Here is a 26,391-nt window from a genome sequence, read left to right on the forward strand (position 1 = left end):
TAGCTGGTTTTAAGAAAGGTTTGGACAACTTCCTGGAGGAAATGTCCATAGTCTGTTATTAAGACATGGGGAAGCCTCTACTTGCCCTGGATGGAATGTTACTACTCCTTGGGTTTTGGCCAGGTACTAGGGACCTGGATTGGCCACCGTGAGAACAGGCTACAGGGCTTGATGGACCATTGGTCTGACCCAGTAAGACTGTTCTTACTGCTCCTCAGAAAAATATTGCTGTTTGAGCAGATGCATTCTTTCTCTTTATATGTAACTAAAGATAACAGTTCTTGCTTTTCCTGTAAGGGAGTGTGCGATGGAGCTGGAGCTGTCGTCATTGCCAGTGAGGATGCACTCAAGAAGAACAGACTTACTCCACTGGCTAGGATTGTGTCGTATCATGCATCCGGTTGTGATCCCAACATTATGGGAATTGGTAAGCTCCATTTTTTTGTTAAACTGGCCTTGTTGAGGAAATTTATATTAAATTGTAAACTGTCTTTTAGATTAGTGGTTCCCAACCCTGTCCTGGAGGACCACCAGCCAGTCAGGTTTTCAGGACAGCCTAATAAATATGCATGAAAGAGATTTGCATGTAATGAAGTTGATAGGAATGCATATTCATTAAGGCTATCCCAAAAACCCGACTAGCTAATGGTTTTCCAAGACAGGGTTGGGGACCACTGTTATAGATCATTTATCATTTTTATAGCATTAATAGAGGGACCTAACACTGTACAATGGTGATAAATTATTCAGGTACAGTATGTCCCTGAGAAAGAGTTTACATTTACAGTATTTTTAATTTAAGATGAGTGTATTATAGTCCTGTTTCACCCCAAAAAAAGTCCTGGGTGGGATTACAATTTTCCAATCAACTTACAAAAAAATATATTATCTCGGATTACAAAGTTTCGATTCCAATTAACTTTCTAGCATAGACATAAAAATCTGGGTCATAATTTAAAATTAACACATTTTCTTAAGATCTTATAGTAGAAAAGATTATTAAAATGGATTACCGTAATATTGCAAATATTTCAACATTCCTTATTGTACATTAGAACCCTAAGAAAGGAGGTTTTCAGGTTTTATTTTAAAGGCAGGTAATAGTGGAAAATAACCTTATAAAATCAAATTTTACCCTTCTAATTTCTCACTTCCTTGATGCAGTTTTCCCCAAGTTTAATTATGTATCAGATCATCCATGCCTTGAAGCAGCTGTGGGGCGGGAGAGTTGACAGGGGAACCTAAGCAAAATAACTATTAACTAATCTCTACAGAACACTTGTGAAAACGGAGTTTTTATTTCTTAAAGGTCCAGTATTTGCCATTAACGAAACCCTTCAGAAAGCAGGACTGTCCCTTAAAGATATGGACTTGGTAGAGGTAAGGAATAAAGCAGTAAACTTGGATTAAAGCAGTAAACTCCACCCTCTACCTCCTCCCCCACCCCATCAGGAAATTTTCAAATGAAAGCCCCCCACTCCCCTTCTTTTAATAGTAAGTACACTTTCATTTGCATAAGCTATCAGGTATCAATGAACTAAAGGTGGCAATAAAATGAACACGCTATACTGTATTGATCCCTTGGTTCAAATACATGTGATGGCCCTAAAATCATGCATATTTGGTAGATCTGAAATGCGAGTGTGAAGAGCATTTTAGGGAGGTCAAGGTTTCCTTATCAATTTTTAGGACTTCTATAGTTCATTTAGGGCTTTTTTGCTAGGGGAAAAATGACATGTTACGGCATACAGCAGGGGTGTCCAACCTGCGGCCCCGTGAACTATTTTGTGCGGCCCCCAGTCGTGAGCGATGCAGTGTTTTTCTCTGCTGCCCCTGGGTGTTTACTATTTTGCCGGAGCTGTCTTGCTGCAGCGTTTGCGCGACCCCAGAAAAAAAATTTTCGGCCAATGCGGCCCAGGGAAGCCAAAAAGTTGGACACCCCTGGCATACAGAAAACATGGAAGAGCTGCAAGTATGTTGCACCCATCAAGAAAAATACATACCACCGGGTGCTAGTTAGATGACATTTCAGTTCTTATAATCTACAATAACCTATATAATTATATGCTGACTAGTCTTTAAGCCCGTTACATTAACGGGTGCTAGAATATATGTATGTCTGTCTTTCTTTCTGTCTCACTCCCTGCCCTTGTGTCTTTCTTCTTTTCTTTCTGTCTCCCTCCCTCCTATTATTTGTCTTTCTTTCTATTTGTCCTCTCTTTCTGCCCCCCTATGCAGCATTTATCTCCCCTTGTCTACTTTCCTGTACAGTAGCCATCATCAGCATTCCCTCCTCCTCCATTTCCTTGTGCATCAGCATTTTCCCCCCTCCCTACTTCCCTGTGCAGCATTTTCCTCCCTTTGGGTGCTAGAATATATGTGTGTGTCTGTCTTTATTTCTTTCTCTCTCTGTCTCCTTAGCCACTTTTTTCCTGTCCATTCTCCCTTCTTTTTTACCTCCCCTGTGTCCACCACCACCCCTTCACTGCTCCCCTTATCCAGCAGCAGTCCTTCTCCCTTTGTTTTACCTCCCCCCCGTCCATCAGCTATCTCTTCTGCTCCCCCTGTCCAGCATTAGGCCTCCCCTTCATTTTTTCCCCCCTGTCCCTCAGCATCTCTTCCTGCTCCCCCTGTCCAGCAGTAGGCCTCCCTTCATTTTTTCCCCCTGTCCATCAGCATCTCTTCCTGCTCCCCCTGTCCAGCAGTAGGCCTCCCTTCATTTTTTCCCCCTGTCCATCAGCACCTCTTCCTGCTCCCCCTGTCCAGCATTAGGCCTCCCTTTATTTTCCCCCCCTGTTCACCACCACCCATTCAAGCTCCCCTTATCCAGCAGCAGTCCTTCTCCCTTTGTTTTACCTCCCCCCTGTCCATCAGCACTTCTTCTTGCTCCCTCTGTCCAGCAGTAGGCCTCCCTTCATTTCCCCCCCCCTGTCCATCATCCCTCTTCCTGCTCCCCCTGTCCAACAATAGGCCTCCCTTTATTTTCCCCCCTGTTCACCACCACCCATTCAAGCTCCCCTTATCCAGCAGCAGTCCTTCTCCCTTTGTTTTACCTCCCCCCTGTCCATCAGCACTTCTTCTTGCTCCCTCTGTCCAGCAGTAGGCCTCCCTTCATTTCCCCCCCCCTGTCCATCATCACCTCTTCCTGCTCCTATTCAAGCAGCCTGTGCAGCAGTCTTCACACGCTGCTTCGGGTTCTTCTACTGCCCTGATTTACTCTGGCACGTCCCTGATGACATCATCAGAGACGCGGCAGAGCAAATCAGGGCAGTAGAAGTGCCTGAAGCAGCGTGTGAAGACTGCTGCTTAAATCGCCGGGTAGGTAGTCAGGTCAGCGGCAAGGGAAGGGTGGTGAGCGGCAAAGGACTCTCTGAGAGGGGGGGGCAAATGCGCTGTGTTGGGGGGAAGGGTAGGCAGACGCGGGGACCGGGTTGCACGTTTTCACAGCTTCTATGGTGCCTGAGCTGCAGGAGAGAGAGCGGGTTGTACGTGGCGGGGGAGGCCCCGACTTCCCGAGTGCAGCTTCTTTGTCGTTGAAAGTCGCCGCCGCCGCAGCTCCTGTCTCGCAGCTGTGTAATTTTTTTTTTTATTTTTTATTTGAAAGCCGCCGCCGGGGCCGCGCATGCGCAGTCGTATTTTCGCGACAGCTCAGGGAACACGTTTTTTTTTAGTGCGCATGTGCGGCCTACCATTTTATTATACAACAAGCAAGCTGACTGAACAATCCAAAAACAAATCACTGAAAGACAGGGATGGAATGTGGGAGAATCTGTATTGTAAGAATAGACATTGGTAACTGTCATCAGCTTTAGTGAGCGTTGAAAGGATTGTCCTAAGCCATTGAAATGCTATTTTAATTCCTAATTTGACCATATAATATCAAATGTCAAAAATAGTTGTCTAAGAAAGAAGATAAGTTGCCTTCATGTAACAAGATTTGATCCATCTTCTGGGTGCTCCTAAAGATTTGACTTTTTAAGAAAACACCATGTTTGGTCCTCTTCCCCCCCCCCTTCACTTCCCCTCTTCATTTTAATCATTTCGTATCGTTTGAATAAGATAAGATAGAAATGTGTACTTTTTTTTTTTTTAGGAATTCTTGTTTTATTTAACAAATGATAATAAATTTAAGGAATTGGATTTTGTGAGTGTAGTCCAAAGGAAAAGGAATTTATAGTTCCATGAAGAACAAAAAAGAGGAGGCTATTAGGGCAGGGGTGTTGAGGTCTTTCCTCAAGGGCCACAATCCAGTCATGTTTTCAGGATTTCCCCAATGAATATGCATGAGATCTGTTTGCATGCACTGCTTTCGTTGTATGCTAAAAGATCTCATGCATATTCATTGGGGAAATCCTGAAAACTCGACTGGATTGCGGCCCTCGAGGAGGGACTGTGACACACCTGTACTAGGAGGTTATAGTACCTAAAGGTGTGGAGCTTATCGGGAAGAAGAAACTTAACACAGATGAATGTGATGGCAATTTAATTGAAGAATACAAGTGGGGCTAATCAGAGGTACTTGGTAAACCTTTTTTTTTTCTGTTTGCTTTTTTGAATAACATGGTGTAAGCCCTTCTTGGTCTCATGCTGTTCAGCTTAGGTTTACAGTAAAATACAGGAGCAGTTCACATTGAATGTTAGAAAAGACAGTAATCAAGGAATAATCATATCTGTAAAATAATGAGAAAAGGAAGTGACCTGAACTAGAAGAATGGTGGGATATGTTAGAGATAGAGCAAGGAGTGATGATGCTTCTATGAGACCTCATCCAATGTATTATCTGGTTCTGGAGGTTGTATCTCCAAAAGGATGCAAATAGAGGCATTTCAGAAAAGGCCTGGCAAAATGGTACCAAAGGTTATGGTAACATGATGTTTAAGATCCTAAATATTTAGTTAGGCCCTAGAAGATAGCTTTCCAAACTTTTCACTAGTGTAATCTTGTTTTAGCTTTTTTATGTTTTTCATGGCCCCATTTCTTACTTCAGTACTGACACCGGACTCCCTTCCCTTTGTGCCTGTGCTTCAGGCCACTTCCAACTCCCCGTCCCCACACCCACCTCTGCTTTGTTGACTTGCAAGTTGTAGTGTTGGCTTGGTTTTCCTGGACCAGTGTCACTATCCCGCTTCCTCTCCCTGCAGACACTGTAGAGACAGCCAAATGAGAATTTTTTTGGCCCTATGTTGGGTTACAATCACCCAGCAGAAAGAGAGGGGGAGGGTTTGATAGGATAGAACTCAAAAGTAATGTTTCTTCCTGAAAGGGACAGTAGATGTATACAGCAGCTCCCAACGGAAGTGGTAGAGGCAGAAACAGTAACAGGATTCAGGACTATGGGACAAGCGTAAAGGCCAATTAGTTACAAAGTAATGAAAGGAAATCATTAAATCAACAATGATATTGCTGTCATAATACCATTTCATTATATTTAATTACATGTATCAGAATGGCTGAACATCTGCGCAGCATTGTCATCTCGTTTGACTTTTCTGCAAATGATTGCTAGATTGAATGATGTTTTTGTGTTTTGTTTTTTCTTAAGGTGAATGAAGCTTTTGCTCCCCAGTACCTGGCAGTTGAAAAAGCTTTGGATCTAGACCCTGAAAAGACCAATGTCAACGGAGGAGCCATTGCCCTTGGTCATCCCCTGGGAGCATCTGGATCAAGAATCACAGCTCATCTTGTGCATGAACTAAGGTGTGTGTTGAAAGTTTCCATAGGCCCTCTCCTGAAAACTTGATTGACTAGGTGTGTCTTGAGGACTGGATTGACAGTTTCTGCTCTAGGCCACTCCTCCACTTCATCAGGTCCCTAAGCAACTGTTTGGAATGGGAAATCTTCTATCGAATGAAGGGTGTAAGAAAAAAAAATCTATTTATGGAACCAGTTTTAAATTGGTGTAAGCTTAACTTAAGATCCTTTTAGTGTGATATTGCTGTTCTCCTAGAACAGTGTTTCTCAAACTGTGCCATCATGTAGTGGTGTGCCTCTAAGAGATTTTTGGTGTGCCATGAAAGATTCCATAATTTTATTTTATTTTTAAAAATTCCCTTCATATGTATACACTAGAATAGATGGCATGTATGTTGTATATGCAAGAGTCTGTCAATGTTATGAGCATCATGTGTGCGTAAGGATACAACCCCCAGACAAATATCATTCTTTGATGTGATTGGTCCTTGAAAACTAACAGCAAATTATTTTATTTTTTATTCAGTAGTTATCCTAACAAGCAACAAAGCAATCAAGACTTTGTTACCGATTGGATCTTCTGATCTTTGCAAACTTGGATTTTCAGCTCTGGTAGAAATTAAATAAAAAAAAAAAAAAGAGAACAACTGTAGATGGATGATGAAATATATATTTGCTTGTCAGCTATTGAGCCGCGTTTTGAGTTGATTTGTACTCAAAAACAAGCACATCCAACGCATTGATTAGCAATTCTATTCTATTTAATTTAGTTTTGCCGTTATTACAATCACCCATGCATAGCTTAAAGAACTTTAAATAAATAACTCAAATTTTAATTTTTTGATTGTTTTGCAATTTTATAATTTCAATTATGTGCTGTGAAAAGCATTTGCTCCGTTTAGTGTGCCAGATCTAAAAAGGTTTGAGAAACTGTCCTAGAGAGTGGTACCATATCTCCCCGCATATAGGCTGCCCCTCTGCATAGGCCCCCACCTAGGTATAGGCCGCAGAAAAGGGAGGCCTATGTTTATAAGACGCCCCATGGTATTAGCCACGGCTTATCTTCCGGTACCTTCCCTGCCTTTTAAAATCTTCCCCCCCTCCCACCCACCCCTGGTACCTTTTTCGGAACCCCTTGGACAGCGGACAGCGAATCTCCAGCGGTGCAGGGCAGCCGCGTTCTCTTCGGCATCCAGCCTGCCCCTGCACCGCCCACTGAATGGCAGATGTCTGCTCTCGTGGGACTTGCGAGAACTGACGTCAGTCATTCAGCAAGTGGTGTGAGAGCATGCCGAAAAGATCACAGCTGCCCTGCACCGTTGGAGATTTGCTGTCCGCCGTCCAGGGGGCTCTGAAAAAGGTACCGGGGGTGGGGGAGATGATTAAAATTTTTTATATAGGCCGCCCCATATAACTAGACCATGCCCCATACACGGGTTTGTAAAATACATGTATAGGGTGTGATCTATATATGGGGAAATATGGTATGTCCTAAGTTTCAATACATGACTCATTTTTTTCCCCTTCAAAACAAGTAAAATGATTTGTAGATGTGCCTTTGACAATATCATGCCAGGATCTGATTAGTTCCTTTTAAAAGTCTTCACACACACTTTTTTTTTCTTGTCTGTGCATTGCTGTCCAAAAAGAATAAAGGGTTATGGATTTGATATACACCTTTCTGTGGGTACAGCCTAAGCAGTTTATACAATGTGTGTATGTACCGTATTTTTCACTCCATAAGACGTACCAGACCACAAGATGCACCCAAGATTTAGAGGAGGAAAACAAGAAAAAAAACATTCTGAACCAGATTCTCCCTGCCAGGCTCTGCACCAAACCCCATACTCCTTGCCAGGCTCTGCATCCTGTCCCCCTCCCTGTCTGGCTCTGTACCCTGTCCCCCCTCTTGTGGTCTAGTGGTAGACGGGGACAGGGCAGGAAGGCCTAGTGGCAGGCAGGCAGGCCTAGCGGCCTAGTGACAGCCAGGAAGGCAGGCCTAGTGAGACAGACAGACAGGCAGGCAGGCAGGCCTAGTGTCGGGGCAGGCAGGCAGGGCCCCCCACATGGAGGCAGGTAGGATCCCCCTTACCTTTACTCCGCCGGAGGTCCAGCACTGTAGGGCAGGAGCTTTCAGCCTTCTGCCATTCTCTCCTTTCTCCGGCAGAGCGGCAAGCAGGCAGGTGCGAGTTTTTCACTTCTTGCCTTGTCCCATGCCGCTCTGTGAATGGCTGCCCCATTGGGAACATCTGGAAGGGAGGAGAATTGCAGTGGGCAAAACTGAAAACAGTTATTGTAAGGGTGACAAACCTTTTTTGAAGCAAGTAAGTAAAAGTAAGAGGAAAAGAAAGCCGCTTTGGTTCTCAAAAAGTAGTAGCTAAGAAGGTAAGGAATAAGAGGTCAGCTTTCATAGACTACAAAAGATCGCAGAAAGAGGAAGACAGGCACAAATATTTGGAAAAGTTAAGAGGCTGGTCGAGTCAGGAAAGCAAAGATACAAATGAAAGAAAAAATAGCTGACACGGTAAAATGGGGAGACATTTTTTTGGATAGATCAGTGATAGGAAGAAGTGCAAAATGGCATTGTGAGACTCAAAAGTGAAGGGGAGGAATATGTAGAAGCTGATAAAGAAAAGGCTGAATTGCTTGACAAATATTTCTGTTCTGTGTTCACGGCTGAAGCACCGGAAGTGGGACTGCAGAAGACAAACGCAAATAGGGATGGATTTTCTGAGGGTTGTGTTACTGAGGAGCTAGCTAAATTAAAGGTAGACAAAGCAATGGGGCCGGATGGTGTACATCCAAGGGTGCTGAAGGAACTTAGGGAAGTTGCGGTGGCTCCGCTGACTGACCTTTTCAATGCTTCTCTAGAATCGTGAGTGGTACCGGAGGACTGGAGGAGGATGGATGTGGTCCCTCTACACAAAGGTAGTAAGGAAGAAGTAGGGAATTAGGCCAGTAAGTCTGACTTCTGTGGTAAGCAAATTAATGGAAATGCTTTTAAAACAGGGAATGGTGAAGTTTCTGGAATCCTGTGGATTACGGGACCAGAAGCAACATGGATTCACTAGAGGTAGGCCTTGTCAAACAAATTTGATCAATTTCTTTGACTAGGTGACCAGAGAATTGGATAGAGGGAGTGCACTAGATGTATTTAGATTTTAGCAAATCCTTTGACAGTGTTCCACACAGATATCTAATAAATAAACTGAGTGCCTTCGGGATGAGCTCCAAAAGTGACAGACTGGGTCAAGAACTGGTTGAATGGAAGACGACAGAGTGTAGTGGTTAATGGAGATCGTTCTGAGGAAAGGGATGTTACTAGTGGTGTGCCTCAAGGTTCTGTTCTTGGGCTTGTTCTTTATAACATTTTTATAAGCGATATTGCTGAAGGGCTCTTAGGTAAGATTTGCCCATTTGTAATAGAGTAGACACCCCTGATGGTCTGAATAACATGAACCAAGACTTAGCAAAGCTTGAAGAATGTCTGAAATTTGGCAACCAAAATTTAATGCTAAGTACAAGGTCAATGCATTTGGGCTGTAGAAATCCAAAGGAACGGTAACAGTTTAGGGGGGTGAAGAACTTGTGTGCACGACAGAAGAGTGGGACTTGGATGTGATTGTGTGATGACTAAACAAGTTGAAAATAATAATAATAATTGACAATAAGCCCCTCAATCAAACAACTAACACAAAAATTTTGGGAGTCTTAATAGACAACAATCTCACTTTCCAAGCACACATCAGTGCTCTAGTTAAAAATTGTTTCTACAGGTTAAAGATGATCCGTTCGCTTGCCCCACTTCTCGATTCATTTTCCCTTAATACATTAATTCACTCCTTAGTTATCGCAAAATTAGATTATTGTAACTCCCTATTAAAAGGGGCTTACCAAAAGGATATAAGACGTCTTCAACTCATCCAAAACATTGCAATAAAGATTATTACAGGTTCCAAAAAGTTTGATCATGTCACACCTCTATTACAAAATGCTCATTGGCTGCCTATATCTTACAGGATTAATTATAAATTAGCTCTTCTAGTTCATAACACATTAAAAACCAATACTCCTGCTTTTATAGATAGGCTCCTGATTCCTTACAGTTCATCCAGAGTTCTCAGATCAGCCTCCCAATCTACCCTTAACGTTCCTTCACCGAAAATTATTGGAACCCGCCGTGCTTCAATTTTCTCTGTTACTGCCCCAATGTTATGGAATTCTCTCCCTTTGTATTTAAGACTAGAAAAAGATTTGCAAACTTTTAAAAAGAACTTAAAATGTCTTCTTTTTAAAGAAGCATTTAACTGATAGTTCTCTTTCTTAATTTTATTAGTTAATTCCTGAGCAATAATATCAGTTAACTTCTTTTCCCTTAAATATATACCTTTATACTTCTATAATGACATTTTTTAGGCCTTTCTATAATCCCTACCTCCCTAATGTGTTTTCCTTATATGTTCTCTTTAAACAAAAATTGTATTTCGTCCCTATTTTCCCACTGTTTCCAGTTTTCTTTTGTCCAAAGATGTTACCCTAGTTTGTGTAGTATAACATTATGTATAAGTTAGTTTTGTTTTTTAAACTCTGTTTTTAATTTTGTAAAACGCTTTGAAATTGGAAAAGCGTTAAATCAAACAATTTAATAAACTTGAAACTTGAAACTTGAAAAGGTGATGGTGAAAGCTAGAAGGATGCTAGGGTACATAGGAAGAGGCAGGGCCGGATTAACGGATAGGCTCAGGCATATGCCTAGAGCCCAAAACTGTCAGGGGGGCCCACTGAAGGAGAGCATATTGACTGACTCAGCTTTCCAATTTTTTTTTGGCAACGGCAATGGGCCCTCCCCCACCCAGCATTGACAACAACACAGGGCCCCTCCCCCGGCATCAGCGCAACTGACAGGTTGTTAGGTATCTGATCCCTGCCGCCACAATTTCCTCTCTCTATAGGGGTGTCCAACCCGCGGCCCCACTTGAGGGCGATGCGGCATTTTCCTCTGCCGCCTGGGTGTTTAGCTTCTTGCCAGCTCTCTCCTCCGTCTTGCAGTGTTCGCTCAAAGTGGCGGGTAGTGGCTGACCGGAACCGTTCCCTCTGACGTCGCAACATCAGAGAGAAGGCTTCCAGATCAGCCGCGGGAGGTGTGTAGGAGCCGCTGCCCACAGCTTTGAGTGAACACTGCAGCAAGACTGAGGAGGGAGCCAGCAAGGAGCTAAACACCCGCGGCACAGAAGGGAGGGAGGGAGAAGGACGTGCTGGGACTTGAGAGGGAGGGAGTATCAAAGGACAAAAGAACAACAGGTGATCCAGTGTCCCTATATCGAGATGACAGAAAATAAGAACATAAGAATTACCGCTGCTGGGTCAGACCAGTGGTCCATTGTGCCCAGCAATCAGCTCACGCAGCGGCCCCTAGGTCAAAGACTAGTGCTCTAAATGAGCCCAGCCTCATCTGTGTACTTTCCAGTTGAGCAGGAACTTGTCCAACTTTGTTTTGAATCCCTGGAGGGTGTTTTCCCCTACAACAGACTCCGGGAGAGCGTTACAGTTTTCTACCACTCTCTGGGTAAAGAAGAACTTCCTTATGTTCGTACGGAATCTGTCCCTTTTCAATTTTAGAGAGTGCCCTCTCGTTCTCCCTATCTTGGAGAGGGTGAACAACCTGTCTTTATCTACTAAGTCTATTTCCTTCAGTATTTTGAATGTTTTGATCGTGTCCCCTCTCAATCTCCTCTTTTCGAGAGAGAAGAGGCCCAGTTTCTCTAATCTCTCACTGTACAGCAACTCCTCCAGCCCCTTAACCATTTTAGTCGCTCTTTGGACCTTTCAAGTAGTACCGTGTCCTTCTTCATGTACGGCGACCAGTGCTGGACGAAATACTCCAGGTGAGGGTGCACCATGGCCCGGTACAGCGGCATGATAATCTTCTCCGATCTGTTCATGATCCCCTTCTTTATCATTCCTAGCATTCTGTTCGCCTTTTCGCCGCCGCCGTTGCGCATTGCGGTCAGTGCCAGCATCTATTAGATTTAAAACTATCTAAGTTTTGTAAACGAACTGGGGTACAGAAACTTCTATGTAACAAAAAAAAACCCATGTTTGTCTCATAGATGCTGACGTCGTACATCTAATCCTCCAAGTTCAAATTTGTGGCCATTGAGACGCAGAAATTTGCTGCTTTATCTCAATGCTCCAAATGTCTCTAAGACTAGTTTTTGGTTTCTTATTCATATAACCAGATATTAATTTATACCACTGGGCAGCCTGATGCCCCAGGAAATCTGTCTGGAAGCATAAGACCTGCAAGCTATACTGACTTTTGAAATTTTGCCAATCAGGGAACCCCTTCTCAATGGCTTGCTGCAACTGCAACCACTTATAAATTTGAGACTTTGAAACACCAAAAGATTGTTGCCGTCGTGAAAATTCAAGCATTTTCCTATTTGATATAACATCATCTAGTGTGCGTATGCCTGCCTGCATCCAGTGCTTCCCAGGCGATCTTAGATTCACCAATTTGAATCTTGGAGTTTAGCAATAAGGATTGACACATGGATTTCTCTACTAGAATTTCTGTCAAATTGTTAATAAATTTCATTGTCCTTAAATACTATAAATTGTCCTTAACATAACTAGGTAACTTGATGCTCAACACATGAGACAGCCGTAATGGGGACATAAGTTGCCACTCTAAGTACAACCAATCAGGGAGATTGTCCATGAGCTCAGGAAAGATCCAATACATACCCTGATGCAGTATATAGGCCTGATGGTACCTATAGAAATTGGGAAAATTTAAACCCCCCCCCCTGCCGCAGTTGTTTTTTGTAGAGATACTAAAGCAGTTCTCGCAGTTTTACCCAGCCAAATAAATTTAGTAAGAATACTATTTAATTTCTTGTAAAAGGACCCCTGAATATATACTGGTAGCATACCCATTTGGTAGCAAACCACAGGCAAAATCATCATCTTAACTGTTTGAACTCTCCCCCACAAAGACAAATGAAAAGGATTCCATTGCTCACACATTTCTATAACCTTCAGCAATAAAGATTTTTCATTTACTTTCATTGTCTCTTCCAACGTTTTTTGTATCCAAATACCTAAATATTTTATACCCTCTTCTTTCCATAGAAAAGGGAATGGGTCAAATAATCCTTTTGGACAATGTACATTTAGTGGAAGAACCTCCAATTTAGTGGAAGAACCTCAGATTACTCCAATTTATTTCATAGCCAGAAAATTTTACCAAATCAGTCAATCAAATCCAGTAAATGCAGGATAGAAGCAAATGAAGCAAAATATCATCTACATACACAGAGACTTTTTATTCCCGACCTGCATAAGGAATACCCTGTATCTGCGTTACCTGTTGAATGGCCAATAGCAAGGTTTCCAATACAATGTTAAAAAGCAAAGGAGATAATGGACACCCTTGTCTAACTCCCCTCTCCAGACGAAAACGTTCTGAAAAAGTATTATTAATATATAATCTGGCAGAAGGGGAACTATGTAAGGTTTGAATCATTTGTACAAATCTGGAACCAATACTAAACCAATCCATTGCTTGATACATAAAGGTCCATTCCACCCTATCAAAGGCCTTCTCTGCATCCAAGGATACCGAGAAGGCCGGATCTTCCATGGCTTTTGTTAAATTTAATATATGAAAAGCCAATATGGTGGTGTTTGAAGAATGTCTTTGTTCAACGAACCCCGTTTGGTGCAAACCTATAATATAAGGGAGAGCCTTGGCCAAGCGTAAAATCAATAACTTGGCCAGAAGTTTTCCATCTACATTAATCAAAGAAATAGGCCTGTAATTTGAAACCAACGTAGGCTCTTTATTTGGCTTTGGCAAAGCAATAGTTAAAGGTTCTGCCATAGTACCTTACGACGCATTCCAGAAAGCAATTAAAACCGCACTTTTTGACAAATTCATCTGCTAAACTGAAACCTCACCTTTTATTAAATTATATTTTCCCTCTGTCAATCTCGGTGTAAAATGCTGTCCTTTTATCTATTTCTTATGTAATAAGCTGTACCCCCACTCTTGCATTCTGTAATTCGCTGATTGTCCAGCCTTCTTCAATGTAAACCGCCTAGAAGTCTTTTGACTGTGGCGGTATAGAAGAATAAAGTTATTATTATTATAATATAACCTTTAGTTAGTTGAGTCTGATATAAATGTAAAAGATGAGGTAAAGGGTAATTTAGAATGATTTATTAAACTCTACAGTGAAACCATCACCACCTGGAACGGATCCAACTCTAATGTTGTTTGAAGTTCTTTCATTAATATAGGTGCCTCAAGAGTTCTACTTATATATGCTCGGGAACTTTTGGTCCCTTAATTAACTTTAAAAACTCTAAACCTTCAAGTTCTTTATTTGAATAAAGCTCAGAAGAATATAAAGCTTTTTTAAATATTTCCGATTTGAGAATGAGTTTCCCCCTTCTCATCTGTAATAGCAACAATCTTTACTTTTCTTTTTTTTTTTTTGCTTTTAGATAATTAGCCAGTAATCTTCCTACTTTATTCAAGTTTCCATAATACAGAGCTTGTTGAGAAAACAAATCTTTCCTAGCCAGTTGTGAGGAAATCTCATTGTACTTATATTTAGCTTTCAAAAGGGCTTGTAAAGTAGTTTGTTCCCATCTCAAGGCCAATTGTGACTCCAAATCCTTTATACTTTGTTCCAGAAAATTCCATTTTAAGTTTTTTCTTGATGTGTGCTGAATATGAAATAATTTGCCCTCGCATAGTAGCTTTGAAAGCATCCCATAATGTTTCCAAAGAGATTTCCTCTGAGGTATTAAGTTGAAAATATTCATTCATTTTCAGATGAAATTCTTCAATAAAATTTGAATCTGCAAGCAATGTATTATTGAATCTCCACACAGGTCTATTACAGTTAATTTCAATCATTTTAAATTCAATCCAAACTCCAGCATGATCTGATAAAATAATTGGATCTATGCTGACTTTTTTCACCTGTCAAATCATTGAATCTGAAATAAAAATATAATCTATTCTTGAAAATGATTTATGTACATGGGAGCAAAATGAAAATTCCTGAGCATTAAAATAGAGAATCTGCTAGATATCTTAAGCCACAAGATTGTACTAAATTATCCAACCCCATTGACTTAATCAACTTTCTCGGATGTTTAAACAATGGATCCATGACAGCATTAAATTCCCCCGCTACTATTAAACTAGAAGTAGCCAGTGGCAGAATCAACTACCAGATAATTTTAAAATTCACATGCTAAATCGTGATGGAAGAAGAGGGGGGGAGGAATAGCAATTGTTGCTAAGGAAGGATTTGTAGTTGAACTATTGGATTCCAAAATGACCAATCAATTAGAAATATTAGCCTGTAAAATTAGCAATAAGGAACTAGAAGATTCCCTTTCTTGTATATTCTATATTCTGCCGAAAAGCTGGCCAAAAGCTAGAGAGGACTTTTGCAAATTTGTCCTACATAACTCAATCACTTCATCACCAACATCTTTTCTCACATCAAGCAGCATTACGGAGTAAAGACCTGGAACAACTCGTGCCCATTACATATAGGGAATTCAGGAAACGCCTAAAAACACATCTGTTCCTGAAATACTTAGGAAACCAATCTATACAATCTTAGTCTTCAACAAATGATCTTTAGAACTTTTAATCACTAAGTCTGAATTTTGTTTATTCCACTCAATCTGTAACATCTTTAATCATTGTAAACCGCATAGAACTTCACAGTCCTCCGGTATATAAATTGTTATTATTATTGAAGAGTTTTGAAAAATTCAGCCTGATTTAAATTAGGGGCATAGACATTGAAAAGCTTCAGAGTATCTTTTCCGTAGCTCACGTCAACTTGAATCCATCTTCCCAAGGGGTCTGTGTTGATTGCACTAACTGTAACTGGGCATTTTTTATGTACTAGGATAGCCACCCCAGCCTTCTTTCCAACAGCAGGAGCAAAAACTCTTGAACCCCCCCCCCCTCCTTCAACTTCACCAATTCGATAGCAGATAAGTGAGTCTCTTGTAAAAAAAAATGTCTGCTTCTTGTTGTTTTAAAAAATTAAGAGTTTTTTTTGCTCTTTATGGGATTATTGAGCCCGTTGACATATAAGGAAAACAATTTTAACATCATTGAAAAAATATAACTAACTGAGACCATAGAAAATGAATCAAAAGCACATTTAGGCCAATACATATAAAAAAATAACTCAAAAGCATCTTTAGGCCACTACACATCAAACCCCCTTACAACAACCCCCCTCCCACCCCCCCACCCCATTAGATAACACGACCACTTGGAAACACCCATATAGACTAGTGAATAGAAGCTCCCACTAGGCAAAACTATACATTTCCTCACACTATCAGCTACTTATCTTGAAAGCCTAATATTAAATATGATCTTGAAAGCCTAATATTAAATATGATCTGATATTAGCCAATGTATATAAATATAATAAATAATGTAAATATAATAAATACTAGATTAAATATTATCAATCATGAATATTAATTTAAACAAAATTGATAAGTTTAAAAATAAAATATGAAATCTATATTCTGAAATAGTATTACAATATACTTTCCCCTTCCCAAGATAAAATGCCAATTCATCTAATGCAACTAAAAAACCCTTGAAACATCAGTCTCGAGAATCTAAAAAGAAAACCCTCTTTTCCCCCTTTTTTCCTTTTGAAAAAAAATCTCTGAAATATCAAGTTTCAAGTTTAATAGAGATTTGATTAATCACTTACCGGTAATCATAATTCTAAGCGATGTACATAATAATAAAATTACAAAATATGGGGAACAATACAATGAGTAACAAAAAAAAACAAAAACCAGGTCTAACAAGACTATTGACAAACTTAACAAAACTAAGAACATAAGGGAAGAGAGGGCTAAGAACTACAAATTATTTGAAAGTTAAAGAAACATATAAGGGAGATACATAAGGAAAGTGAAGTTAAAAATGACTTCAATAAACTTAGAGAGAAAAAGTAAAATTGGTTGGAAGACTAAATGGCTAATTTTCAAAGGCGTCTTTAAAAAGAAAGCTCTTTAGTTTACTTTTGAATTTTTCTAATTTGTGTTCTTCCCTCAAGTGAATAGGAAGTGAGTTCCAAGTTTGGGGGACTGTGACAGAAAAATTCAATTGCCGTCTAGTATTAATTATTCTAAGAGAGGGAATCGTCAGCAAGTGCTGTTCAATAGATCTTAGCTAATGATATAAGTTAATTAAGTACTAAGTACCAACATTAGAATTAATTTTAAATGGTTATCAAGCTCATAGCATTAATTAATTTACTACCCAAAATCCATACCATGGAAAATACATCAAGACCATTAGCTAATGTATAGAAATACAATGATGAAAACAATAAATACAGATAAATACAATCTACATGTAAAGGAATAGAATACAAAAAAGAATTGTAATAACAACTGTATCGTAAAAGCTCGCATTACAGAAAAAGAACAAGAACAATTAGTCATGTGACTTCTCTGAACTTAAACAGTTGCTGAGACCAAAGAGCATAAATTATAGATAGATAGATAGATGTAGATGTGACCATGAACCACCAATCCAGGGTAAAACTCAAAGCAGATATTATATTCAAGATGTCTCTCCCCTGCTCCATCCTGCTGCACAAACATTGATCTCCCTCCAAAATAATTCCCAGTCTCACTCTTCAAACTAGAGAGAGATGCAAACCTGTTATACAGTTGTCAAGGGAGTCGGCAAAAGTTTTGTGTGCACCTCCTCCACAGTCACCAAGGGGGTGATTGTACCGTAGAAAGGCAAGTGAGGCCTACCATTCATTATTCTATCCATAGAAAATGCTCGAACATGACGACTGTTTATTCCATGCCATGCCATAACCCAGAAACATAACCCACAGCTCTGTGTGCCATGCTGTATCTAAAACTTGGGTAAAATTCAAACCTTTTTAGAATTATAGCAGCACAGTCCTTCAGTAAATAGGAATAAATCTGATAGCACTTGTTTATTTTTCCCCCATATCTTTTTTTCTCTTTTGTTGCTATCACTCTATACCAGCAGAGTCCTTATCTCCCCCACAATTTCAACTTGGCTTTCTTCCCCCCCCCCCCCCCCCCTTTCCTTACAAAATTATTTTTTTCTTGTAACAGTCTGTTATTGTGAAATAAATCTTTCATATATTCACCTCGTTGATCATTCTTCACAATCGGAGAAGCCATAAACACTTCAACGGTCAGCTGTAGTAACGGTTGTAATAGGAAAGTCACATGGCAGGAATTCAAAATGGATCTAAGTAAAACAATTTACAGTACCTTATTTTCATACTATCATTCAATCTCTTTCTCAGTTTAATTCATCGGTTTCTATTGCTGTGAAATATATTCCTTTAGTTTTTCAGGATCCTCATACTGGGTGGTTTTATTCAGATACATGACCCGCATTAGTGCAGGATAGAAGAGCCGTATTGTGTGCCCAGCTGTTTTAACTGGGGTCTTAGCTGCAGGAATTGTTTTCGTAAACTTGTTGACCTTGGCAAACTGCAAAATTTCCATAACTTGTTGGAACCGCAGAAGATGTAAGATTAATGGCCTAGGATCAGAGAAACCGTTGGACCTCTTCGTTGGAATCCTATGTGCTCTTTCAAATTCCAACGGATACTTTGAGTCAGAGGGATCAAATTTGGTATAAATTTTTCTAAAATTGGCACCACATCATTCCCCTCTGGAAGGCCCAAAATTCTCATGTTTTTCCTACGTGCCCTATTTTCAAAATCCTCCAGCTGCTTCGATAGGGTTTGCGTGAACATATGATTTTTCTGGCATTGATTCATGGCTGTCTCCGCTCTTTCCACCCGACCCTCAAGTTTTTCCAATCGGGTGTTTGCTACTTCAATTTGCTTTGCTAAGTTAGCCACTTCTTCTCGCACTGCAGCTAACTTTTCTGAATTTCCCTGCAGGAGTTTGATACAACGCATTTCCTACAGGAGCTCTGTACTGTCGGCTTCCCTGGGCAGAGGAATTTTTGAGGGCGTCAGCGGATCATGTTTCTGCCGTTTCGATTTTCCTCTAACCAAAGACGCTGTGTCCATATTAATTTGCTTAGTAGCCATAATAAGCAAGTATTGATTAGATTTTCAAGGAAATATTGCTTGTAAACCGAAATATTTTGCCTTTGGGTAAGGAGCCTCACATTCACGCGTCCATTCCTAGCGCTTCCAAGCCACGCCCCTTCTTGCTGTCTTTTCTCTGTGTATACTTCCATGTGTTTACCCGGGGTGGGGTGTAATTTTATTTTATGAAGACTTGTTACATATATAAAATCCTTTATATTCCCAATATATCCCTATACTTGGTATAATGGCAGAGAGTATCTAAGGGGAGAAAGGTTGTACGTTTCAATACGTTTAGAAACTTGCATGCAACTATTTTCAGTTTCACATGCTTGGGCTAATTAAAGGAAATTAATAAAGTCTATTTTGTCTTATGTTTGTAGACGTCGTGGTGGCAAATACGCCATAGGATCTGCTTGCATTGGTGGTGGCCAAGGCATTGCAATCCTCATTGAAAATATGGCATGAGGACTGGAATGAAGACTATGCTAACGCTGTCATCAAGAAGCTGTCAGATTCCAGGAATCGGCCTCCAGAACACACGTCCATCTATAGCAAACAAAATGTATTTTTTAATGCCACAAGTTCTTCTGGGGGCAAGTTACTGTGTAGCAGCCAGTGGTAGAACAGAATGCTCATTCAAAAGCCATAGTGTGTGGCTTTCTGCTGAAAAGAAATGTGAAACTTTTTTTTTTTTAACTCAACCTCTTTCTCTTCTGAAAACCTCTACTAACTTTATTCCTTCCCCACCCCCAGTAATATAATGCATTTTGAAATGATCTTCTGTAATAGGATTCACATTTGAAATTCTGGTGCTTCCTGATCTTGTGATCTTTTTTATATTAATTACTAATATACATCTGTAGTGATTCCAAACACACACCAAAGTTAGCATTGCAATAGAAATGCTCCATACCACCCAAAATGCCTTAAAAACCCAACAAAGCCTGTACCCTATGGTAGTTAAATATTTCTGAAACATACTTTGATCTGTGATGATGGTCTCCCCTGTTTAGATAAAAGGATTTCGTGCAAATTCTATATTTTGTTTTTGTTTACTCCTTTCAAGATCTCCCCTTGCAGTTATGAACTCCTGGGAGAAACCATGATTCACAAATGACCTCACAGTGAATGCAATCTTATTGGTGTGTGTGAGAATGTTTGTGACAGCATATCTTTTGGGAACCAATCAAATGTAGTGATTGTGAAGTCTTGTGCTGCTGCTGGTATAGGCTATACCAATATTGCGGGAACCAATCTGATCCCATCTTGAGACATTACAGTAATCATGGCTTCTTCCAGTGGGGTGGGAAAGGGGGAGCATTGATAGGAATTTGAGAGGAAAAGTTTAAAGGTATGGTAGAAATTATGTCTTTAGCAGTAAAATGGTTTTTTGATGCTAATTAAGTATAATTTGTCGTTCGTTTTTGAAATGTGGCACCAGACACCTTAAAATGGCTTAATACTGTTAAACACGTGTGCCTCCATCTTACTGCTTTCTAACGTGTATACTTCAGGACACCTTGTCTGGCTCTTCCAACCTTTTGGTGTACAGCACAAAATGAATGGCAGTAGACCTGAATTGATAAATAAATATTTGAATGATGGTAGAAAAACTTGGGTTTCCTTTTACAAAGCCGTACCGCAAATGCAACGAAGCCCATTCAATTCCTTTGGGCTTCATCACATTTGCCACATGAGAACTGCTAACGTGACTTTGTAAGTGGAGCCTTTGATGAGGGGTAATGCTGGAGTATAGACATCCCATTACCTGTCCTGTTTACGCTCACATTCACTTGTGTAATTTTTTTTTAGCCTGGATTATTTTGTTGAAGATTGAAAATTTAAAATGTCAGTATTAAGGAAGTATCTTGAGTACCTTTAAAAATTGTCATTTCCTCTGTTTTCAGTGTTCAACCTGACAACTTGTTTTGCTTGTATTAGAATTGATAAAGAAATTAGAACTCAACTGTTGCTTATTGAACCTGCTGGAAGTGCATCATGACCCTGTGGTAGAGGAAGGTTCTAGAACACACATGTCAAACACAAGGCCTGGGGGCCATATCCAGCCTGCCTGGCGGTTTATGTGGCCCTCGGTGACTGTGTCACATCTAAGTGCCTGACACTGTAGCCCCAGTCCCAGTGGCACTCCAAGCTCCTCATCATACTGCCTCAGTACCCATTTGCAGGCAGAAGGACCCAGTCCCAGTGTAAAAGCTAGGTTGGAGCAGGGCACAGAAGGATCTATACTTCTACTAAGACTAAGTTTCTTAATAGAAAATTTGGCCTTCGACATAGCCTGTGTTTTAGATTTCGGCCCCTTATGTGATTGAGTTTGACACCCCTGTTCTAGAAGGACACCACTGGGTGACATTGGGGTGTACTAGAGTCTTAAAGGCAGGTGTGTTCTATGGCCCTTTACCAAGGACTTGCCTTTGTAATGACAGGGAGGACGAGCAAGGCTGGGACCACATCAGCCGAACCTTGAACTTAAATGTTGAGAAAGGTGAGATGGGCAAAAAAGCACATACACAAAATAGTCTTATTTGGAAATTGCCCCAATTTTCAATCATGATATAACAACAGGGATAAGTGAAACATATTAACAGAGTTCTAGGCAGTAGCCTTAATGCCTAGGGATTTATCCAGCCTGACCAAATTACTATACCAAAGATATTTTCCCAATTTTTGTCTGTTTTCCAAAACTAGTGCAATACCTTTTATCACAAGTGATCATAAATTCTTCATAGCATTTCTGTGTCAACTGTTGTATGTGTTTTCATAAATTTTGTGCATCTCCAAACAATGAAGCAGCTTCTCATCAACCCATGAACCTGGCACCGGTGGTATTTTGGCACCTTTTATGCTTGCAGAGGAGGAAGATTGATTTGGAACCCAATGCAGACAGAGCTGAAACACCACTAGTGTCAGTTTCATGGGGTTATGAGAAGCTGTTTAATTGTTTGAAGAACTTCCCCCCATCCTCCTTGGGGGTAGATAGTAGAGAGCTGCAAGGGAATGCTTGGTGGGAATCCTGCAGGGATGGAAGTACACTTCTCCCTCTGTATTTGCGGGGGTTAGGGGTGGAACGGACCTGTGAATACGGGAAAACCACAAATAACTTAAAGGCAACAGTGCGTCCCCCAAGCTTTGTCCCTTACGGTCTGCTTTGAAGCGCAAGCTCCTCTGTTGTCTCGCACCTTTTCAAAAGACATCTGCAGCTGTCGGAGCAATAGCGAGGAGTGGTTCCACATTCCACACGTTGTTGAGTGCAGGAGCGAGGAGGGTAAACTGGTTCATTATCCTTAGCAACGAGGTCAGAAAGAAAAGACATACATGTAAGTGAAACTTCATGGGGAAAAGTGCCCACTCTGCAATTCTTCACGCTGAAGAGGTGCTGGGATGATGTAATTTGGGGGGAGGAGCTAGCATGCCTAAAACACAAATAATCGAAACCACAAGTGCAGAAACCGCGAATACGGAGGGAGAGCTGTAGTTCTCTTGGGTTCTTGCAGTAGTGTATCTAGCCAGGATCTTCCAAGACGTCTGAGTACTGCCACCTCCCTGCGCTAATTCAGCGAAGCTGCACTTGCTCTCCTGCATCTGTTTTTAAAAGACTGAGAGCAGCAGTTTTTTACACCTTGCCAACAGCTGACGCGGAAGCCTTCCCTCTGATGCATTCAACACATCAGAAGGGTTTCTGTGTTGGGCGTGTAAAAACTGCTGCCTACAGCCGTTTGGCATTAAGGGAAGGAATAGGAGATGAGACGGGAGCATTTTTTTGTTCATGGAGGGGGGAGGAGAGTGGGGAATTGTTGGGACTTAAGGGGAGGGATAGAGGGAGAGAAAGATGGTGCATATGTGAAAAGGAAGAGGGAGAATTCTTTATTGTCCCTCCAGACCGGCACAGATGGATGGTATAAGGTTTTTGGAGGAGTAATGTTGAAGCAAATAAGCCGCCAGGTCAATCTTCTACAAGGGTTCAATACCCTTGTAGAAGATTTTTCAATTAGGAAGTGAAATTACTGATAAAGATAGCCTAAGGTGCTTGCATAAAGAATATAGGCTTAATATTACAGAAAAGCAAGATTTTTAAGATACAGCAAGCATTACAATTATACAGAAAGAAATAGAAATAAGCTTTACAAATACAGAGACTGCTTCTGTGCTCTTTTGAATGAGAGAGAAAAGACAGTTTACTTGCATTACAGAGTCCACGAGGAAAGAGATATAAGAATTGCCGCTGCTGGGTCAGACAGTGGTCACCTCGTGCCCCTGCAGTCCGCTCATGCGACGGCCCTAGGTCAAAGTACCAGTGCCCCTAACTAAGACTAGCCCTACCTACGTACGTTCTGGTTTAGCAGGAACTTGTCTAACTTTGTCTTGAATCTCTGGAGGGTGTTTTCTCCTATAACAGCCTCAGGAAGAGCGTTCCAGCTTTCCACCACTCTCTGGGTGAAGAAGAACTTCCTTATGTTTTGTATAGAATCTATCCCCTTTTAACTTTAGAGAGAGAGAGAGAAAGGGGAGGGGCGTGATAAATCGAGAGAGAGCAGTCCAGAGAGAATTCATCTCATATTTATAAGGTTTGAGACCTGTTCTAAAATAGAATCTATTGAAATTAAGTACCCTTATCTTTTGAAACAATGGTGAATAAGGTGAGTGGGGTGTGAGAGACTGGAGAAGAAAAGAGTTCAGAAAACTGTCCCTCACAGACTGGAGTCAAATGTAATTTCCAGTATCACTCTGACAATGGTTATCCCAGGACAAGCAGGCATGATATTCTCACATGTGGGTGACGTCATCTACGGAGCCCCGATGCGGAAGCACTTTCTAAGCAAACTTGATTGAAGACTCAAGTTTGCTCTGCTGCTCACGCATGCGTGCCTTCCTGCTCCACTAGGGGTGCATCCCCTCGTGAGTCTTCCAGTTCAAATTTTCCGCGAGCCTAGAAGCCATGTTTTTCAGGCTCTGCCCCAACTGCCTTCTAGCACCGCGATTTTTTCTTGTTTTTTCACGATTTAAGTCACTGTGTGCAAATTCTTTACCTTTTTACTTGATTCCTGCTTCGTTTTCAACGACCCGGAGGCTTCCGGGTCCCCGTGGCCGCGTGGCTAATCGAGCCGCGGCTACTTTCGATTTAATGTCCGGCCCTTTGACCGGCTTTAAAAAGTGCACACCGGTGCGAGCGGCTTCTTTCTCTCACAGATCCGCATCGCCGGTGCATCCTCTGTTCTGGGGCGGCTCATCCAACCGGAACTCCTGCCCCCAGTGCGCTATTTTCCCAAAACCGGGCCCTCCGCCGAAGAAAAGCCCGCATGGCAGTATCTCTTCACCCCGGACCAACCCCTCCCACCTCGGCCCTCGAGGTCGGCCCCGGCCTTGACCTCGGCCCCGGATACCTCGGCATCGCCTCGAGACTCGACCCCGAAGTTCTCGGTACAACAGAAATGCCTCGGCTCCGGGTAAGTCCCCCTCTTCCCTCTTCAGGTTCTGTAACAGCGAAGAAGCAGCCTCGGGGACAACGGCGACGCATGGCGGGAAGCCCCATGCTTACAGCCCCGTCTAAGCCCTCCAAGCCTTCGGGCCGTGCCTCCACCACACGGGAATACTCTGATACGAGGTCGCCCCCGGTGGAGCGCAACCGAGGCAGTGGACATGCCTTCGATTGCTGTCCGTGCCCGTCTTCCAGGACCTACTCCGAGCGATGATCACGTCGGAGCTGTCCACTGCAATGGCCCAGTTTCAATCGGCACTCGACCTCGAATGTGCAGACCAGCCTGAGCCTCACACCGAACAACCTCGAGGAAAGGTGCGCAATCCTCGCCGCATCCCATCCTCTCGGACTCCTCGCAAGACGCCCGAGACGTTCCCCCTCGCAGACCGCGAGGGGCAATAACGTCGGGCTCTAGAACGACAGAAACCTCGAACCGCCGTACCTCCAAGAAGGCCCGAGGTTCACCAAACTCTACGAGGCCGTTCTCCCACACCTCGTACGGGACCACTAACTGGGTGGCTGGTTTATCACTTCTCCAACCCCGCGCATCCTCCGAACTCCCCTCGGACGTATTTCTCGAGGGAATCCCGGATCGAGGCCACCAATCCGAATCGATTCGGTACCCCCTAACCCCCGCATCGTCTCCGAGGGGCTCCTCGAGACGCGAAGATCGACAACCCCGGAACACTCTCACAGTGCTTCCCCAAGTCTCGGAGCATGGATCAGGCATGAACCTCGATACTCGAGGGAGAGCCTCCTTATCCTTCTCCACCGACGAAGGTCTCGTTCCCCGACCCGCCCGGGGCCCCGGGGCATCTCGCCCATCCTTCACTCGCTTGTCCAAGACATGGGCCACGCATTGGACTTAGACCTCCAGTCCGACTCCAGATACTCTAAGGAGTACCTGGCGGAGCTGGATATGCCATCACTGCCCAGAGAGTCCCTTCGCTTACCACCTAACCCGGTACTCCAACAGGCCTTCTTCAGGAACCTGGAGACCCCCTACATGGTCACGGCTGTACCCTCCAAAATGGAGGCCAAGTACCGCACAGTACCTTACCCGGGATTCGAGCAACCACAGCTCTCCCACCAATCGCTGCTAGTGGAATCTTCCTTGAAAAAGGCTCACCCGTCCCGGGTCTCAGCAGCGGTCCCCCCAGGCCGAGAAGGCAGAACCCTGGACAAGTTCGGCAGAAGACTATACCAAAACGCAATGATGGCCTCTAGGGTGCAAAGCTACACTTTCACCTTCACATCATACCTCAAACACCTCATTGGACTATTGAGAGCCTTTGAGACTGACCTACCGGCCTCCCGGCAGGGAACGTTCAGCCTGCTTTTAGAGTCCCTCTCCAATCTGCGCCTTCATCCTATTCCACGCGGCCTACGATGGCTTCGACTCTCCTCCAGAGAAGCAGCACTTTGCTATCGCCCATGCGCCGACTATGCTTGGCTGCGCACTGATCGACATGGACCCCAACTTACAGGACGGTTGGCTAAACCTTCCCCTGAGTGGGAAAGGAATTGTTCGATGACACTATCGAGGCGGCGACACAAAGCTCTCTCCCGAACATGAACGCTCGTTTGCCTCCCTTGTCCGGCAAAATGCCCAAACCGCCAGCGTCCAGGCCATTTCCAGGGCCCCTCCGCGCCGCTACCCACAAAGTCACCCCTGCTCTTCTCACGGCCCCCACCAGACGTCCCACAAGCCCACCACAGGGCCACTGCCCAAGTCTCAACCGCCCCGCGACCACCAAACCATCCCGTCCTTTTGACGGGTACACGCGGAAGGGGGCGGGCCCCCCTCGCCATAGTCCCAGGCCGCCTTCCCATCGGGGGGGCGGTCGACTCAAAGCCTTTTTACCCTCGCTGGGAACAACTCACGTCGGACGCATGGTCCTTGGCGTGATCTCATCAGGGTACTCTCTCAACTTTCGGGCCATTCCCCGGACAATCCCCCAAGGAATTGCCCATCCCAACGGACTCGGCTACCCCTACTCCTCTCCGAAGCTCGAGACCTGCTTCGCCTGAGAGCAGTGGAGAAGGTCCCCCCCCCCGACCAACGGG

The 26,391-nt window shown here is 42.7% G+C and overlaps 1 protein-coding gene across 1 annotated transcript in view; it reads left to right on the forward strand.

Moving 5' to 3' along the window:
• The window catches only part of ACAA2 (acetyl-CoA acyltransferase 2), a 70,995-nt gene extending 50,199 nt beyond the window's left edge, over positions 1–20,796 (forward strand). Inside the window, exons 7-10 of the mRNA XM_033934638.1 lie at positions 298–427; positions 1,310–1,380; positions 5,543–5,697; positions 19,211–20,796. Coding sequence (XP_033790529.1) covers positions 298–427; positions 1,310–1,380; positions 5,543–5,697; positions 19,211–19,295 — 441 coding nt within the window. The 3' untranslated portion in view covers positions 19,296–20,796. The remainder of the gene's footprint in view (positions 1–297; positions 428–1,309; positions 1,381–5,542; positions 5,698–19,210) is intronic.
• The last annotated feature ends 5,595 nt before the right edge of the window (positions 20,797–26,391 follow it).

Source organism: Geotrypetes seraphini, chromosome 1, assembly GCF_902459505.1.
Source record: "Geotrypetes seraphini chromosome 1, aGeoSer1.1, whole genome shotgun sequence".
Taxonomy (NCBI): Eukaryota; Metazoa; Chordata; class Amphibia; order Gymnophiona; family Dermophiidae; genus Geotrypetes; species Geotrypetes seraphini.